The following is a 16040-nucleotide window of genomic DNA, read 5'->3' as shown; positions in this document are numbered from 1 at the left end:
GGAAGAGCCATAAGGTCATTTCAAAGCAGTTTAATGTCCATCATTCCACATTTGGAAGGATGATTTACAAGTACAAGGTTGCCAGTCTTCTCAGGAGTCTCGGTAAGTTAAACATCAAGTCAGACTATATAAAAAGAACAAAGCAGCATCTCTTAGGTATGCAAGTTTGCATCCTGATAAACCACTGGATTTCTGGAAAAACTATGAGATGATATTAAATTGGAGATGTTTGGCAAAAAATACACAAACAAACACACCATATCAGCACAAACATTTCACACCAACTGTCAAACACAGTGGTGGTGGGCTGATAATTTGGATTTGGTGGCTCAACAAGATAATGAGCCAGAAGCGCTTAATTTTTCTCACTCCGATTAAGTCTTTCAAAGCTTAGTTGTGTTAAACAAATAATGAGATGTAATACTTCATTTGTTGCTTTTTATCTGATGTGTTTGCTTAATTTAAACCTCTTAAGGATCAAAAGATTATTCATTATGCCCTGATATCTGATACTTTAATATTTAAAGATGGTGCACCATTAAATATTTACATACATATTTTCCATTACATAACAGCTGGGTTTGGGTGCATCAAAACTCACATTTAACCTCAACTTAAATATGTATAGAGGGAATAGTGTGCAGTGTATTAAAAAGCATTTAAAAGTTTTCTTAACATGACAATATGCTGTCAACTGGAGACCTATTAAATATCTGCGACTGATAATGTGTTCAAGGTTATAACCAGGTTTTAAAGTAATATATTGCTGGTTTTCATCTGACTCAACTGCATCTTGTGTTTTGCCAATAGTCTTCTTCAGTCTTCAATCATGAAAGACTAAGTCCAACGTCATTGTCCAACTCACACAACAGCAAGGTAAAGCAGCTTCTTTCTCTGTGTTTCATGTCCTGGTTTCCTCTTCTGATCTGAGGTTAAATGTTTACTGCAGCATGAGATAATGATTCTTTTGCACTGCTTTTCAAATGTAGTGTTTTGATGTGCATCAAAACATGAACGGAACTCTGCAAAGACAAAAAGTTGTAACTACAGTACAGCAAGACCTCACTGACAACTTTACACCACAACTTTTCTTACTCAGTTTTCTACATTTCTTTTTCCAGACTGTATGGAGTGTTATATATGTAATATATTATATATAGAGTGATGATTCAGTAACACCCACATAGCAATCCAAAAAGGCTGAAGAAAAGGTTTATTATTATTATTATTATTATTATTATTATTATTATTATTATTATTATTATTATTATTATTATTATTATTTATTATTATTGTTGTGAGTGGTAGATTTCTGTCTATCAATGTGTACAGAACTACCTCTATGTTTCCCTGCATGATTTTAGGAAGCAGATACTCTCAGCAGTCTTTTCCTTAGTCTCTCCCCTGCAAACCCCTTCACTCCCACCCCCTTTAAGGTTGGTATAGTGTTATTATATGTGTCTGTGTGTGTTTTACCGCGAGTGTACAGCATATTAAAAGCAGTCCTGTGTTTGCATCTAACCAACTTGCAAAAAGTAATTAACTTGCATATTTGTAAATAGAACCCCTATAGTTCAAAGTCCCTTGCAGCTACCTTGTTTGTTAAAATCCTTTGTTTTTTCCCTTTGATGGAGATGCATAACTCTAAATAGACAGTACATTCTTTTGAAGTTATTTTCCCATGCACTTGTAAGTTTGCTACAAAATAATGCATGATTCTGGTCATCTTTCATGTTATTTTTAGCTGATGTTAAAACTGTGTTTATTAATTCATCTTCTTCATCAGTCGAACCCCCCCAAGCCGTTGCTTCATCAAGCGCTCTGAACAAGCCTCAGGGGTCATCCAACTCATGCCTAAAGGACCCCTGAGGCTTCTCAAACTCTACCTTTTAATAATGCAAAACTTCTCCCAAGGCGCCTTCACCAACATCGGATAAGATGGATCAGAAAAGCCCTGCGAATGTCACGCCAGTCACAATGGTAGCAGAAGATGGGGACGACACCAGCAGGAGTAAGTGGGCCTCATGAGTACATCACATAGACATAAGCAAGGATCCCACCAAGCCTGGAGAGACAGGGGACTTCATATGTACACATTTATTTTAAGCTGTTGCTATTTCTCTAAGCATTTCATAAAATTTGCATACATTCAATTTGAAACAAAATTCAGAATTATTTTAATCCCATTCACAAACACATTTCCCAAAAAAGCTGGGACACTGTGTTAAAGCCATGATTTTCAAATCTCATAAACCCATATTTTATTCACAATAAAACATAGTAAATATATTAAATGCAGTAATTGAGATATTTTACAAATTTCAGGAAATCTTGAACATAATGGCACCTAAAACTCTCAAAAAGTTACAAAGTTGGCAACAAAGATTTAAAAAGTAAGTGATACTATAAAGAAACTCCTAGAGCAAGATTTTGCAACTAAGATGTTGCAATATCTACAGTGTGTGGAGCAATTTTAGTTCTTTTCCACCATTTAAGGTATGCAATATTATAAAAAAAAAAGAAACTCTGAGACTCTGAAGAGATTTTATAACACGGGGGACTCTTAGAAAAATCACTGCTGTATGTCTGTGATTTTTGAGGGGGAAGGGGGTGGAGAGGTGGTGTGTGTGTTGGGGGGGCGCAGGCACCAATACACCAAAAATAGACAGACAGGCTCACAAACACTTCCATAAATCATTGTCTGAGAACATAGTTTCGTATGCCATCTACAACAGCAGGTCAAAGCTCTGTAATCCAAAGAAGAATTTTTATGTGAATACAATCCAGAAACAAAATCATCTTCCCAGTTCAACAGCCTGCATCTGTCATCCTATGGGGCTGCATTAGAGCCTATAGAACTGATATCTTCCACATCTGGAAGTGCTGTAAGGTATTAACAGGTTTAATCCTCCATCCAGACAGCACTGCATATTTCACAAAGATGATGCTAAATCTCATACTACAATTGCTGTTGTTAAAACAAGAGAGGATGCTGTATGGTGGGAATCGCGGTTCTGTCCTAAGATTTTTGGGAAGAGTTGCTGCCAACAGATACAAGACTGATGTGCTGGAAGACGGCACTCCTCATCATTTCTCCCCTGCTCAGTCAGAAATTAAATGAAATTAAAAATACTTTATTAATCCCAAAGGGAAATTTTAAGTTTTTTGCAGTTTTTAAGAAAAACAATATTATTTAGAAGAAGACTTAGAAGATACTTTGTTCTGGTTAATGACTCCTGGCACGAATGGTACCTTTCTGTCTTGCATTGGAGTTGAAGATGTTTTTCACTAAACATATTCTGTTGTTCCATGGCTGTGTTGTATAGAGCAGTGGTTCCCAACCTGGGGTCTGGGACTCCCCCAAGATGTCCCCCACAGAGGACAGGGGGTTGCAGAGGCTTTGAACATTAAGAGCCATTGTGATTAATGTCTACAAATTGTCCCTATTTTAAGGAAAAAGAGTAAGGCTGTATGTTGTTCATTTAACTTTAGCTTTATCAAAGGACACGACTCAACCAGAAGACATTATGGTGAGAATCTCACTTTTGACAGCCTAAAACCGAGCATGGTTCCAGCACAGGGTGGAGCAGGGGGTCCATGGCATTTTAGTATATGCATGAAGAGGGCCCTCAAGGAAAAAAGGTTGGGAACCACTGAGGATGTGAGGAATATTCCATTTTTTCAGCAGCTTGTGCAGCAATCTTTTCTGGACAATCAGCTCCAGAGTTATCCCCAGCACAAAACAAACCTTCTTGATCAGTTTTTGTTATATGATTGGAAAATCATTTCTTTGTGTTTTTGATTACATTTAACACAGCTTTCTAGCTTTTGGGGGAATTGGGGTTGGACTTGTGAGGTCAGTTAGTTTAACAATTAGTCATTTTTGCTTTGGAAATTCCTAACTGAGTGCAGTGAACCAGAAGTATCAAAGCAGCAGTTTATGGCCTGGATCCAGTCTTGTTCTGCTCTAATTATTCTGCTCAATCTATTCTAAATAATTTCAAGCCATTTTTTAGGCTATTGGTAGAGTTAGAGGTTCGGAGCTTGGCTGTCCTAAAACCAGGATGGCCAGTGCTCTCTGTCCTTGGCTGCATATGCATTTCGATCGTGACTTTACACAGAAACCCATCTATTGCATGACTTTACTTCGGAATATACGGCCCAGTGGGAATTTCGTAATTTCCTTTCTTGTTTATCTTAAGACTTACCAAATGGGTTTACTACTTGTGTTTTTATTTTGCTTGAAAAAAAGCATCACATGTTGTTCACATCCATGACTTCTACAACTGAATTTGTATTTTAATATTGCAGATTAATGAATTCATGGGAAAGATGTGAAGTAAAGTGTAACATACATACACATGTATTTCCTTTTTTCTCACACACAGAAAACAAACATAAACTATATATTGATCCATAATACTAATAATCCATAATTGTGGTCAGAACCTCCAAAAAGCCATACATAGAGTCTATTTGACTTTGATCTTTTGCATATTTGGATACATTTTGTTCCAGTATGCAAAAGATCAAAGTCACAGATACATGCATTCATTGTCATCAAAAACTTCCCAAGCATTCACACACTTACACCAACACAGATCCCAGTTTATTTTGGTTATATCATAGATTTACACAAGATTTACAGTACAGTTATACTATATGAGTGAATTTAACATAACTGTTGACATTGTTCTGCTTTCCTTCAACAACTGTCACACAAAACTTTTCCTCATGTCAGCCATTACATCCAGTGTGCCAAACTTTTTGGTTGACCCATCTTTTTTTTTTTTCTCCTGCCAAACTCCTGTTTGCCAACTCTCTGTCTCCTAGAAAAGATGCTTCAGCGCTATGGCAGTCTGTCAGGAAAGCTCCACATGATTGAGCTGGAGAAGGACCCTGCAGCTCAGGGTCTGGGAATCAGCCTCGCAGGAAACAAGGACGGCTCCAGGGCTCGCATGAGCGTCTACGTGGCAGACGTAGACCCTCGAGGCCCCGCCGGTTTGGATGGGAGGATACACGTTGGGGATGAGCTACTGGAGGTAAGAAGAAGGAGTGGGAACAATAAGGGACAATGCATGTAGGTTGGGATTTAAAAAAAAAAAAAAAAAATGCACTGACATCTAGGAAAGAAAATAAATATCAAAGCCAAAGAACAAAATAAAAGTAGCAAAGCCAGAACGTTGCTTTGGAGGCACTAATGAGGTGAAAAGCATCTAGTATTTGCAGTGTATATTCATGAGAAAAAAATACTATTTGGAGTATGATTGATGCTTATTTGTTTTTGTTTTTTTAAAGAGCAATCCTAAAATAGAGGTGAGGAAAAAGAGAAGGAAAAAACAGGTAGAGGATGACAAAGGAAGATTAATGTGGAGGTGGATTGGTTAAGGAAAAGAACTGCTAATGATAAAGTATTTCTAAGTGCATGAATCAAGGGCAGCTGGATTACTTTTCTTCAAGGAGAAAGAAAAGGTACATGACATTATGCTTCTTTTAGATCAACGGTCAGATCTTATACGGCCGGAGTCACCAAAATGCCTCCACCATCATCAACAATGCTCCATCTAAAGTCAAAATCATACTGATCAGGTAACCTGACATTTACATGGTCTCTAACTTTAACTGGAAAGAACAAATGTTGATTATTTGTGTTGATTTAATAGAAATAAAGCAGCTCAAATGGTCACTGTTAGTAGACAGTGTGAAGACACAGTGGACTCCCATCCAGACACTGCAGAGGGTGGAGAATCATCCACACAAATGGAGCATATTATCCTTCCTCAGGTACAATAACTTCGCCCCTGCTGCAGCCAGTCTTGGCTTTAACCACACATCTGAGTACAGTCTCAGTACAAAAGGAAAGGAATGATATATAGTTTCTGTCTGCATCGTTTATCTTATCTCTCTCCAGGATCATGTAGGTCTGGGCCTTTGTGTTGTAGAGGATGTTTCCAAAGGAGGAGTGGTGGTCAGGTCCCTGATCCAGCATGGCACTGCCAGTAAGGTGAGCATCACCAAAAGCATTACTATCACATAAATAAAATCTTCATTAATAACATATATAGGATGTGTAAATGGGAATTTCATTACCTCATCAACACTGTCTCCTAACCATTTCAGTATTCTTACATTTCACAATAAATATGCATTTCCAGTTGAAAGTTTACATGCATTCTTATTCATTATGCATGTCATGACAATATTAGGTCTTCACTCATTGTATTTCTTTCAGTAGTTCTCTTTCTAGGGGGAAATTATTGACAACAATCATCTTTAAAAAAACAAAAATTTGGGCCAAAGTTATATCAGAGTTTCCAGAAATTAGCAGGTAGTATAAATTATACTTATAAGGTCATGATTATACATAAAGCAGAGTTTATAATTAATGAAATCTGCCTTGGCAGGTTACACCACTCACAGCAGCCATCAACTCTTCTTGGCAGAATTTCTGCTCTTTTGGCTGACTTGACTTTTAAGCACAGTTCATGAATTTTAATAAAGGTTGAGGTCAGAAATTTAGGGAGACCGTACAAAAATTTTTATATAGGCCTCCATTATTGATTCCAAAACCAATTTTGATGTATGCTTGACGTTACAGTGCTCACCAAATAGAAAAATGTGTTGTAGCTTTCCAAGTGATGGTTTGAGGTCATGTCTAAGATACTCGTCTCCATTTTTCTATCCATTTTGTACCTTCTCCACTGACAAAATGTTGCATCACCCCCGCTGTGACCAAATTCAAGGAAACCGCTTTACTCCTACAAACAAACACATTCAGATAAATGTAAGATAAACAAAGACAACAAAGGACTTGTAAAACAGGATGTAATTCAGTAAAGTAAAACTTTCTGGTTGTAAAGTTAAACTGAAAGAAAACAAATATAATAGAAATCGATCCAAAGAGGTCCCCACTTGACAAAAAAGGAAATAAAGAAGCCTAAAACAACAGACCACAACTTTAGAAAGCCAAATATATTCCTTAAAAATCTCTGTCCTGTGATATTTATTGAGTTCATTATTGCAGAACTCATCTTAAGACCTCTGGAATTACTTGATTTCTTACTGGAATTATACCAGTACATGTTGCATGTGATTTACTCTTTTTTTTTTTTCCAACCTACAAACATTTGATCGCACAATCTCATCTGAGAATGAAGTTACTGAAGAGCACTATAAACATACAGCATCACATCAGAGTTCATAATTCTTTAAAGTAAAAAATGATAAACTCTGTTTTGATGACTTGTTTATTTGTTTCAGGGGAAAAGACTGAAACCACATTAACCTCCAGATGATAATTTCCATTTTTTAAGCGATGTCATGTACTAAAAAGCTTTCATGTATGGCCCCAGGCTGCACTCATCCAGATCTTTGTCCAGAGGGTGTGTTTGATTTTTAATCTTTCTCCCAGTCCATCTGTCTTTCATACTTTCTGCTTATATTCCATTTTTGTTCATGTCCCTGTGCACAGGACGGCAGGATAAAGGTTGGGGACATAATCATAGCGGTGGGAGATGAACCTGTGGCTGGACTCTCAGTGGAAAAGGTTTAAATGCAAATACACACACACACACACACACACACACACACACAGAAATGCTCTACAATATCTTCTCCAAGGTCAAGTTAATTTAATGATTTATGACTCACCTGTCCTCTTTGTATTCAGGTGTCCAGTTTGATTCTCAAGCACCAGGTCACTGTCAAGCTCTCCATCAGCCGTCCCAAGAGTCCCTCTTTCTCCTCTCCTCTACCTCACTCTTCATCACTCTCATATTCGTGCTCACTGCCCTCTTCTTCCCCCCAACTCCTTCAGGTCTCCCTCCCCTCCTCTTCATCTCCCAGCACCACCCAGGCCTCTACTGTGGGACATTCTGATTGGCTAGACACTACTCCCACAACTTCTGACCCCCTGAGCTGCCCAGTTGTTGCTGGAAGGGAAACAACCATAGAGATTTGTAAAGGAAATTTAGGCCTTGGCCTCAGCATTGTTGGAGGATGTGACACTCTGCTGGTGAGAGTAGTGAAGGGGAATCTGTTATATTCGTTTAATCATTTGTGCTTTTGTGTTATTAAACTTCTATCTATTCTTGATTACTATGGATAATCAGCCTTATAGAATCAAATCAAGCAAACTGTAGGTGTGCAGATATTTTCTTATCCTTTATGTTTTCTCTTTTCTCATTTTTACACCAGGGGGCAGTAATAATCCATGAAGTGAATGATGGAGGAGCAGCACAAAGAGATGGAAGACTGCAGGCTGGAGACCAGATATTAGAGGTACTGTCTGCCGCACACTATTCTAGTTTTGTCAGAAATTCGTGCAATGTGTTGTTCGCCATTTTTACACAATTTATGATAAGAAACTTAAAACTGATTTTTAAACTTAAACTGATTTTCAAAATTACATACATTTTCTGATATTTGAATCTGAAGAAAGAATAAAACTCATAAAATTACACCAACTAGAGAATGTATAAAATAATTGCATATGTTATACCTGTGCATATACTATCATATGTTCATGCCCCCAGTTATACACACCCACAAAGTTAACAATCTAAGAAAATCATCATCAGTTGGATTTAAAAGAAATGGATCATTTATAATGGTCTTGTTCAAAATAACTGCAGCAGAAGGAGAGCTGCTTTGAGCTGATGCTTTCTCTGTCATGGTTCACAGCCTGGGTTGATTTGTTTAGGTGTTTATTTCTGCGTAGTGACAGCTGTGTATCTGTACATTAAATATTTCCCAACCTTATGTTGTTTGTCCTCCTACTCTCCAGGTAAATGGCATAGACCTGCGGCAGGCCACACATGATGAGGCCATCGCTGTGTTGCGGCTCACCACTCAGCGTGTTCAGCTGTGTATCTTCAGGCACCAGGAGGCCTACAGGGAGGAAGACCTGTGGGATGTCTTCAGTGTGGAGCTCAGGGCTCGTTCTGGAGAGGGACTGGGGTTCATGACTGTGGGGAAGAGGTACAGTCATGTTGCTCTAACAAATGAAAAGCATCCAGGTAGTTGGGGTCTTGTTAGAAGAACCTAAACCTAACAAGCTGGTCTCTCCTGTTTTTAGTCTTAATCAAAATCTATTTTCTGTTTGTTTTTTTGTTTGTTTGTTTTTTGTTTTTTTTTAATTATTATCATTTGTTTAATTAAACAAGCTGCTGGTGAGGAATTATTGTTAAAAGGAAAGATTGAAGCATTCTTGTTTTCTTCACCTTGTAAACCTCAGATGGCAGATGGCATTATATCAGTTTCCACCTCTTAATTTCCCATGTACAGCAAATGCAGCATAATATCCTGCCAGGCAGACTCAACTATTGTTAGGCTTAAGAGGCGTAACTGCAATTTTTGTATCCCTAAAACTTTAAATGCATATTATATTAGTTAAAGTTACTTACAGTAGTGAAATGAGTTACAAAGAAATGTTAGCAGGAGCAACTGTCTCCTTATCAGAAGGATTATCAAAAGTCTGTATGAGGATGGAATATTGTTGTTGAAAATATATGTTATATATGTGTTTTATAGAATTGCAGGATACAATATCTTTGAATAAGTGTGTCTACAAACATCTGATTGATGCAGTTTCAATTAAAACGCCCAGTGGATACATTCACTATCTACAATGAGAATAACAAGCAGACGCAAGGTTCAGAATGAAACACCATGCAATGCAAAAATGGCCTCAATGTGCAAAATGAAGTGGAGAGTTGGGGAAAAAATTAACACTCCAGATAAAACAGTCCAATTATAGTGTGTACATCGTTGCACATTTATTTGCACAATGATTAACTCATATAAACACACTTTGGGAAGAAATCATTTATTGTTTGATCAATACTGCTGCGTTCTTATCAAAGAATTCCTGAGTGATGTATCTGATATGATCCACAGTTCAGGCAGGGCTTTGTTCAAGCTATTTCCACTTGTGCAAAATTGAACTACTGAGACTCTGAAAAATAAAATAATAGTATAAACCAAAGATGACTCCTAATGAACCTAGATGGGAATATAAACCACTCTTGCAAACCAAACCAGCTGCAAGGCAAGATGCTAATTTTTGCCTGTGAGAAACCCTGGCATACCAGTTAACAGTAGAATCTGTTAAAATCTATTTTAATGACAGAGTACATGTCGAACAGGTGCAGAGGTGCAAAGTAAGTGTAGGGTAAGAGTGTCAGGGTGTCAAAAGTGGAGGTTTTCTCAGATGAGAACAATCATTAGCAGATTCTTGTAGGCAGAGGGAATCGTCTGCTCCGCTTAGCAACCCTAACAGTTAAATGCCATAACTCCTTTTTTCTTACAAATTCTTGTGCCAATTGATGAATAGAAATGTTACTGAGGAACAGTTTTAATAAACTTCCTGTTTGGCAGATGGATGCAAGTTTTAGAAAAAAATGGCTGTAAATAAAAGTTTCATAAAATGAAATATTTGGAGAATGTAATTTGGTGTTTTGGAGTTTTTAAATCCAAAATAATGAATTGTACTTGCTTTGTAAAAGAGCAAATTCCTCTCATAAGTTACAAATGCACCCCAGTGTTGACCTACTGGAGGCCCACACAGTGCTCAAGGCACACACCAATGTTTAATAGATTATTCCTTTGTTCGTGCTGCACCACTTGTTGTATTTGTATTATTTTTACATATAAACATACATATAAATGTGTGGTATCATTTCTCACTGTCAATTGGTTTCATGCAAAAGAAAATAACAAAAAAACAACAAGCTTATGTCACAAAATGTTTTCTTTAACCTTGGATCCATAGTTTTTTACCTTTGTTTTCTTCCAACAGTAATGACACAGGCATCTTTGTGTCAGATATCATCAGAGGAGGTGTAGCAGATTCAGATGGCAGGTTGTTGCTCGGTGACCAGATTCTGTCAATCAATGGGGAGGATGTCCGCGCCGCACTGCAAGAGCATGCACAGAAGCTTCTGCAGGTCTGAAATAATCCACATGTGCACAAGTCCATACCTTTTATAAGATTTGCGCTTTATGTTTGTTTTGGTTTTTTTCATTGTTTGAAAGTTGTCACTTTGCTCCCAGAGTTGCAGTGAAGCAGTCCACCTGGAAGTAGCTCGTTTTAAGGCTGGGGTGCAGTGTCCACAGAGGAGTCAGGTAAACAGTTTCCTTTGTCTGTCTGGAGCTAATCAGGGACAGTAAAAAATATATAGGCATGCATGAGGTCAGATGTTGGATTGATCATTTTTTTTATATGATAGGAATTATGAGAATGTTCCTGAGATTTATAGCTCAGCAGTTTACTGTATTCTGTAGTTCAAGTATTAGTCTCATGCAATATTTTAACAATAATATTTTGTGAACCTAGGAGTATTTTAAGTTTTGTTTTATCCAGAACGAAGACTCAGACTGCTCTACTCTGACACCCCAAAGTGGATGTGATGTGTCCTTCAGCCAGCAGAGGGAGACAGACAACAAAACAGGAAGCTGTAGTAAGCACTAATCTTCATTTACTGTTTTCATCAAAACAGCCAAGTTAAACAATTTGCATTGAGCAGATTTTTTTTTTTAATTTATTTATTTTTATCTTTTGCAGGACTTCAACACCCTGACAGCAAAAAAGTAACCATACAAAGGGTAAAGCATACTTTCTTGTAATCTGCTAAAGAAACTTATAAGAAATTTGAGATGATTTGAGACGAACAAAGAAAGTCTTTTAATAAAGAGAACTTATTTATTTGACATCATAAGATAAGTTCATTGTGTGCAGAATATGCAATGTAACCAACAAGGTATTTAATGTGTGTGTGGTATCACCACAGGGTCCATGCGGCTCCCTGGGCATCAGCGTAGCAGGAGGAGTGGGTAGTCCCCATGGCAACGTTCCTCTTTTTATTGCTGCCATGGATACCAATGGACTGGCCGCCAAAACAGGGAAATTACAGGTGAGCGCTGCACATGTTCACAGAGACGCAACCTACCTTCTGTTATACATTGCTTTTAGAGTTCATGTTAATTTATTCATGATTTTTACAGAAATAAAACTAGGCCCACATGCGTACACATTTAGCTCTGATGCATGTTTACCAAAAGGGAGAGTATTCTGGGACAATACTGTGGCAAAACTGTCTTTTTCAGGGATGCAATGCATCATCCAGAAAGAAATAGTAACAATAGCTTAGCTTATACTATGTATATTTTCACTATGTGACAATGGATTAAATCAAATTTAGCAGAATTTCCCAACAATAATGTAAGTAAAAGTTTGCGTGTGTGTGTGTGTGTGTGTGTGTGTGTGTGTGTGTGTGTGTGTGTGTGTGTGTGTCATTCAGGCAGGAGACAAGATCCTTAGCATCAATGACATATCCACTGAGGGAATGACTCATGACCAAGCTGGAGCCTTGCTGAAGAACGCCACCGGCCCCATCAGTCTGCAGGTACTGTCACAGCGAGGCAAACAGCAGTCAATCCGTAACGGCAGTTAGGCAGAAAGTTTCTGCGCGATAACATCAGCAAATTTTTATTCTTCACTGTCAAGGACAGACAGTCACATCTCATAGCCCACTTCCACTGGGTCATTATTACTTTTAGAAAAATGACCAAATCGTTGCTATGAATTGAAACAACTCCAAAAAAGGATTAGATGAAGAAGAGAAGTTTAATCATATAATTATTGAAAACATTTGTCCTCTAATGGCAAAAACTAAGTATTTGTATGGACTTGTGTTAGTCATTCTTACAAAGTACTTTATATTGTGTTTAAATAGGCTGTTAAGAGGTTTTACATTTGTATTTCTTTCATTATATTAATAGTATGGTGGGCAAAACTGTGTTTTTACAGATATAGGCTATGATTCCAGTTGTGTTAAAAATCCTAAATAATGACAGAGGCAAAAAAAGACAGTTATGTTCATATTTTAGGCAGGAAAACAACAAAAACATTGCCAGGAAGTTCCTTTTTTTAATCAGTTATCCTCCTACAGCTTAAAGTACAGCAAAGAAAACATCACTAACAAAATCCAATTAGTGTTGGTACTAGTATTCTTTGCCTTAAGGTATAAATGTATACAGATTTTAATGAACCTGTAAGAAAGGCATTTTTTCTATGGATCTCTGCAGTCTCAGCCTGTCTCCTCATGTACTCCAGACTGACTCATCATTGCTGTTGTCATGCCCTGCAGATTTAAGGGACCAATCAGATTCAGTCCTGATGATTTATAGAAAAAATGAATATCTTAAGAGCCAAAAAACATCTCCACAGCACTTTCCATCATGTTAAAAACAAAACTACTGTGTGTGTTTGTGTAGGTGACAGCAGATTTTGATGGATGCAGCACACAGGATCACAGAGGCATGCATGTCGCATCGTCAGGCCAACCGTGCAGCCTGACCTGCTTCCCCAACAGCCTCTGGTGAGAATGTGATTCTGAAAGCCTCCAGCTGTTGACCTTTATCACCTTACTTTGGTTCTCTCCTGCTCTAATCATTGAACGAGAACAAAGGCAGACTGCAGCAAACACATATTTCTTTCCATTCTGCTTCCTACAGTCCTCGCATGTATAAGACCATCACACTGGAGAGAGGCTCGTCAGGCCTGGGCTTCAGCATTGTAGGAGGTTTTGGCAGCCCTCACGGAGACCTGCCAATCTACATTAAAACTATCTTTAACAAGGTGAGAAAAGATATGCCAAGCCTCCTTTTGGAAAGGGACAATCCTCGTTCTCAACTCTATGTCTTTGAATTGTTTCAATCTGATGTTGCTGCTGATTGAATATCAGTGCACACTATTTGTAGTGTTTATGTTATTTTGATTGTTTCTTTTAAAACTGAAGTTATATGACAGCTGTGTTCATGTTTCTTCAAATAATCAAATCCTATATTAGGTTCTGAATAGTCAGCCATGTACTGTAGGTATTTTGCAGGCATTATTCAGTTTCCACTGCTTTATTCAAAGTTTACTTTTGTGATCCATGTCAAACCCAGACTCTATATACCTTGCTTCAAATTATGCTCATATATAAGACTCCTAATGCTTTGAAATGGCTGGAGAACTCTTTATGACAAAATGATATTAGTTTGCAACAAACTGATGCACTATTTGCCAGCTGTCTTTTTTTCCAGCATGAATTTCCCCGCATTAAATTATTAGACTGATGGGTGCAGTTTGTGTTCTCTGACCTGTACTTGATGGTTGACTCTTTAACACCCTGCAGGGGGCGGCCATAGAGGATGGCAGGTTAAAACGTGGTGATCAGATCATTGCTGTGAATGGACACTGCCTGGAGGGTGTGACTCACGCTGAAGCTGTGGACATCCTGAAAAAGACCAAAGGAACCATAGTCCTCACTGTACTCTCCTGAGAAACGGCCCACCGTGTTCTATTTTGATCACATTTGACTAAAATAGCTCCACGGGGATGTTGTTGTTGGAGACCTGCAACATGCACATATGAGCAGGTACACACAGACAGTTATGAGACATTTCTGAAAGCTTAAATGTATCTGTGTTTAATTTCAGGGAAGCTAACCTCTAACTGCAAACACAGCTCGGGTGTGTTTACATGTAAATCTTCTCTGAAGTCATCTGCTTGTGTGACATGAATCTTCAAACCGCTGTCATGAATAAGCAAAAGATTCTGCTCCTACAAATAACTTACAAAAGAGACACTCACATAAATCAAGGGTTGTTTCTAGTAGTCCAGTGTGAACGTGCATTATCACTCATAGAAACGCTCATGCGTAATATTTAAGTTGCTGTCCTCAGATCTTATGAATAGATCGACTCTTCACATAGACACAATGGAAACCCCAAAATGGAATCAATGTCACATGTGCAGTATTTTCTCTGTCCTTTGACTTCTGTTCATTCAGAGGTAATGACTGTGAGAAACTCCTAAGACCAAAAACATGCCAAGTGCTTCTGCCAATCTTTTATGTGGCAATGAGGTTTTAAGACCCTCTCATATGCTAATCAGTAAAGATGTGTTATGATTTCCTCAATAGTAAATGTCTAACATATGCTAATAATAAGCTATAATATCCACCAGCAGCAGCAGATAGAGGAGAAAATGTACATTTTGTTACATCTGTTTGAAGCAGCTGCTGAGCATCAGCTTTTCACTTGTTTATTGCTAAGCTGTGTTTTCATAGACTTAAACTTGAGCAACTGTTTTCTTGAAGCTTCGAGAATTTATATTGTCATTGTGGAAGGTACCATCTTTATTTAGAAACCTTATGATACATGTTTTATATTATTTATTACTGTTATTCAGTTGGTTTTTTTTTTGTTTGTTTTGTTTATTCTAATTGAATTAAGTTTCCAGTTGTCTTATTCATAGTTGAAGCACTCACATGTTTCCGTGTCATTGTGTAAGACTTTGTCACTTACTCTGCTAATATACATATTTATAAGTTAGCATTTTGTATTCAAACATGTACCAGTTTCTGAATGATCGCTATATTTATTGTCATTGTGAAATAAATACTGTACTCCACAAAAATCTTGAACCAGCCATCACTGATTTATATTTTGTCTGCAAGGTACGAAATTTTCCAATAATCTAACTGGTCTCGGGAAATAGTTTTCCGAAGTTTTCTGAAGGCCTTTACATGTCTTCTTTGGATATTTAAGTATATATTTTTCCTCACACAATATTGGCCTATAAATCATTTAGTCAATCAAATGTTTCTAATTAAAGGGTTTTTCCATTGTTTAACTTATCCATAAGAAACAACATAGCAAATAATAATAATAATTTTTTTTAAGCACTTTGTTACTATCAGCCTGTCTCAAAGACAGAATTTGTTAACATTTCGTTGGCCTAATCTACAAAAGTGCCACGTATTACTCAATTTCACAGATATAGTACGGTGATTCCCAAAGAGCCATTAGCTGAAAACTTTAAATTTATCATCATGGTGTTCAGATCCTGGATAATTGAGGAAACTGGATAAGTAATAGACAAAGGAAGGCATGAAAATCTATCTACGGTAGATCAGTAGACATATCTGACAAAATGAAAGATCCAGCACAGACCTTACACAGAACCTGAAAATGCATCTGTATCTTCACTT

General features: G+C 37.5%; 1 protein-coding gene across 4 annotated transcripts in view; it reads left to right on the top strand.

The window, feature by feature from the left end:
- The window catches only part of si:dkey-92j12.5 (multiple PDZ domain protein), a 49078-nt gene extending 34338 nt beyond the window's left edge, over positions 1 to 14740 (top strand). The window contains exons 25-44 of one of the 4 annotated variants that reach the window (XM_041981813.1): positions 811 to 876; positions 1365 to 1436; positions 1915 to 2011; positions 4834 to 5042; positions 5498 to 5589; positions 5664 to 5784; positions 5912 to 6004; positions 7472 to 7546; positions 7670 to 8014; positions 8197 to 8280; positions 8786 to 8979; positions 10799 to 10946; positions 11053 to 11124; positions 11363 to 11459; positions 11564 to 11604; positions 11790 to 11912; positions 12300 to 12404; positions 13276 to 13379; positions 13516 to 13639; positions 14181 to 14740. In XM_041981813.1, the coding sequence (XP_041837747.1) occupies positions 811 to 876; positions 1365 to 1436; positions 1915 to 2011; positions 4834 to 5042; positions 5498 to 5589; positions 5664 to 5784; positions 5912 to 6004; positions 7472 to 7546; positions 7670 to 8014; positions 8197 to 8280; positions 8786 to 8979; positions 10799 to 10946; positions 11053 to 11124; positions 11363 to 11459; positions 11564 to 11604; positions 11790 to 11912; positions 12300 to 12404; positions 13276 to 13379; positions 13516 to 13639; positions 14181 to 14327 (2409 nt within the window). In that variant the 3' untranslated portion in view covers positions 14328 to 14740. Of the gene's footprint in view, positions 1 to 810; positions 877 to 1364; positions 1437 to 1914; positions 2012 to 4833; positions 5043 to 5497; positions 5590 to 5663; positions 5785 to 5911; positions 6005 to 7471; positions 7547 to 7669; positions 8015 to 8196; positions 8281 to 8785; positions 8980 to 10798; positions 10947 to 11052; positions 11125 to 11335; positions 11460 to 11563; positions 11605 to 11789; positions 11913 to 12299; positions 12405 to 13275; positions 13380 to 13515; positions 13640 to 14180 lie in introns of all 4 variants that reach the window. The other 3 variants (XM_041981811.1, XM_041981810.1, XM_041981814.1) reach the window with 3 other exon arrangements.
- Positions 14741 to 16040: the final 1300 nt, after the last annotated feature.

This window comes from Melanotaenia boesemani, chromosome 4 (assembly GCF_017639745.1).
Source record: "Melanotaenia boesemani isolate fMelBoe1 chromosome 4, fMelBoe1.pri, whole genome shotgun sequence".
In the NCBI taxonomy this organism is placed as follows: Eukaryota; Metazoa; Chordata; class Actinopteri; order Atheriniformes; family Melanotaeniidae; genus Melanotaenia; species Melanotaenia boesemani.
The sequence above is the reverse complement of the archived record's forward strand: the minus strand, read 5'-3'. Positions and strand labels throughout refer to the sequence as shown.